Source organism: Myotis davidii, unplaced genomic scaffold (genome assembly GCF_000327345.1).
Source record: "Myotis davidii unplaced genomic scaffold, ASM32734v1 scaffold663, whole genome shotgun sequence".
NCBI lineage: Eukaryota > Metazoa > Chordata > Mammalia > Chiroptera > Vespertilionidae > Myotis > Myotis davidii.
Genome location: NW_006295816.1, coordinates 1115053 through 1116088, shown reverse-complemented (window position 1 = coordinate 1116088; position 1036 = coordinate 1115053). Strand labels below are relative to the sequence as shown.

The window sequence follows — 1036 nt, the reverse complement described above, 5'->3', positions numbered from 1 at the left end:
GAGCAGGGGAGGGAGGGGAGGGGAGGGGAGATGGTCGCTGCCAGGGCCTGCAGAGGCTCCGTGAGCACAGGGTGCGTGGGAGTGTGACCTTGGTTTTGTGGAGGGGCAGCAGGACCCAGGGTGACTTGTTAAAGGACCCGGACACTAGGGGCTCCCTGCAGGGCATCTCAGCCTGAGCCGGGGTCCAGCCTGGGAGGGACTGCGTGTCCCCTGGCCTCAGCTGGGGTCCCTGGGCTGTTTTTGCTGGGGGCGCCCGGTTTTCAGACATCTGAGCTGAGAACCTCACTGGGGTGGACCCCTAAGTGGGACCCGCCCCAGCTCCCTGGGTGACGCAGCTTGGGAGCCGGTTGGGATCCCCCTCCGGCTCTCCGTGTCCCCATCCAGCACTCGGGGCTCCGGCTCCATCTAGCCTGGGCCTGGGTCAGTGCCCTTCCCTGGCCCCTGGTCTGATCGCCTCCCCCCCCACCCCCCACCCCCCGCAGGGCCTGGAGCAGGACGTCCTCCAAGCCATCGACCGGGCCATCGAGGCTGTGCACAACGCAGCCATGCGGGAGGGCGGCAAGTACAGTCTGGAGCAACGCGGGGTCCTCCAGTGAGTGGGGTCCCTCGGGGGTACCAGGGAGGTACCCGGGCTGAGCTGGGGGAGGGCCGAGTGGGGTGGAGATGCCGGAGGGGGAAGGTCCTGGGCTGGGGGGCAGCATCCCACAGGGAGCACGTGAAGATGGGGAGCTGTGAGGTGACCCCAGAGCCCCGTTCCCCCGGCAGGAAGCTGATCCACCACCGGAAGGAGACGCTGTCCCGCAGGGGCCCCTCCGCCTCCAGCCCTGCGGCCATGACCCCGTCCACCAGTGATCATTGTCTGGCCGCCGCCGCCAGGCAGCCCAACGGGGTGTGTCGCACTGGGTTCGAGCGGCAGCACAGCCTGCCCAGCTCTGAGTACCTTGGGGCAGAAGGAGGCCTCTACCAGGTAGGTGGGGAGGGGGGAGGGGGGAGGGCTAAGGCTCTGTGCAGAGGCTCCAAGGCCCCCTGGGGGGCG

At 69.1% G+C, this 1036-nt stretch overlaps 1 protein-coding gene across 1 annotated transcript in view; it reads left to right on the top strand.

Annotated features, from left to right (window-relative positions):
* Window positions 1-302: 302 nt before the first annotated feature.
* The window catches only part of NCKIPSD (NCK interacting protein with SH3 domain), a gene marked incomplete at its 5' end in the record, with an annotated part of 8937 nt that continues 8203 nt past the window's right edge, over window positions 303-1036 (top strand). Inside the window, 2 exons of the mRNA XM_006770578.2 lie at window positions 303-592; window positions 766-967. Coding sequence (XP_006770641.2) covers window positions 303-592; window positions 766-967 — 492 coding nt within the window. The remainder of the gene's footprint in view (window positions 593-765; window positions 968-1036) is intronic.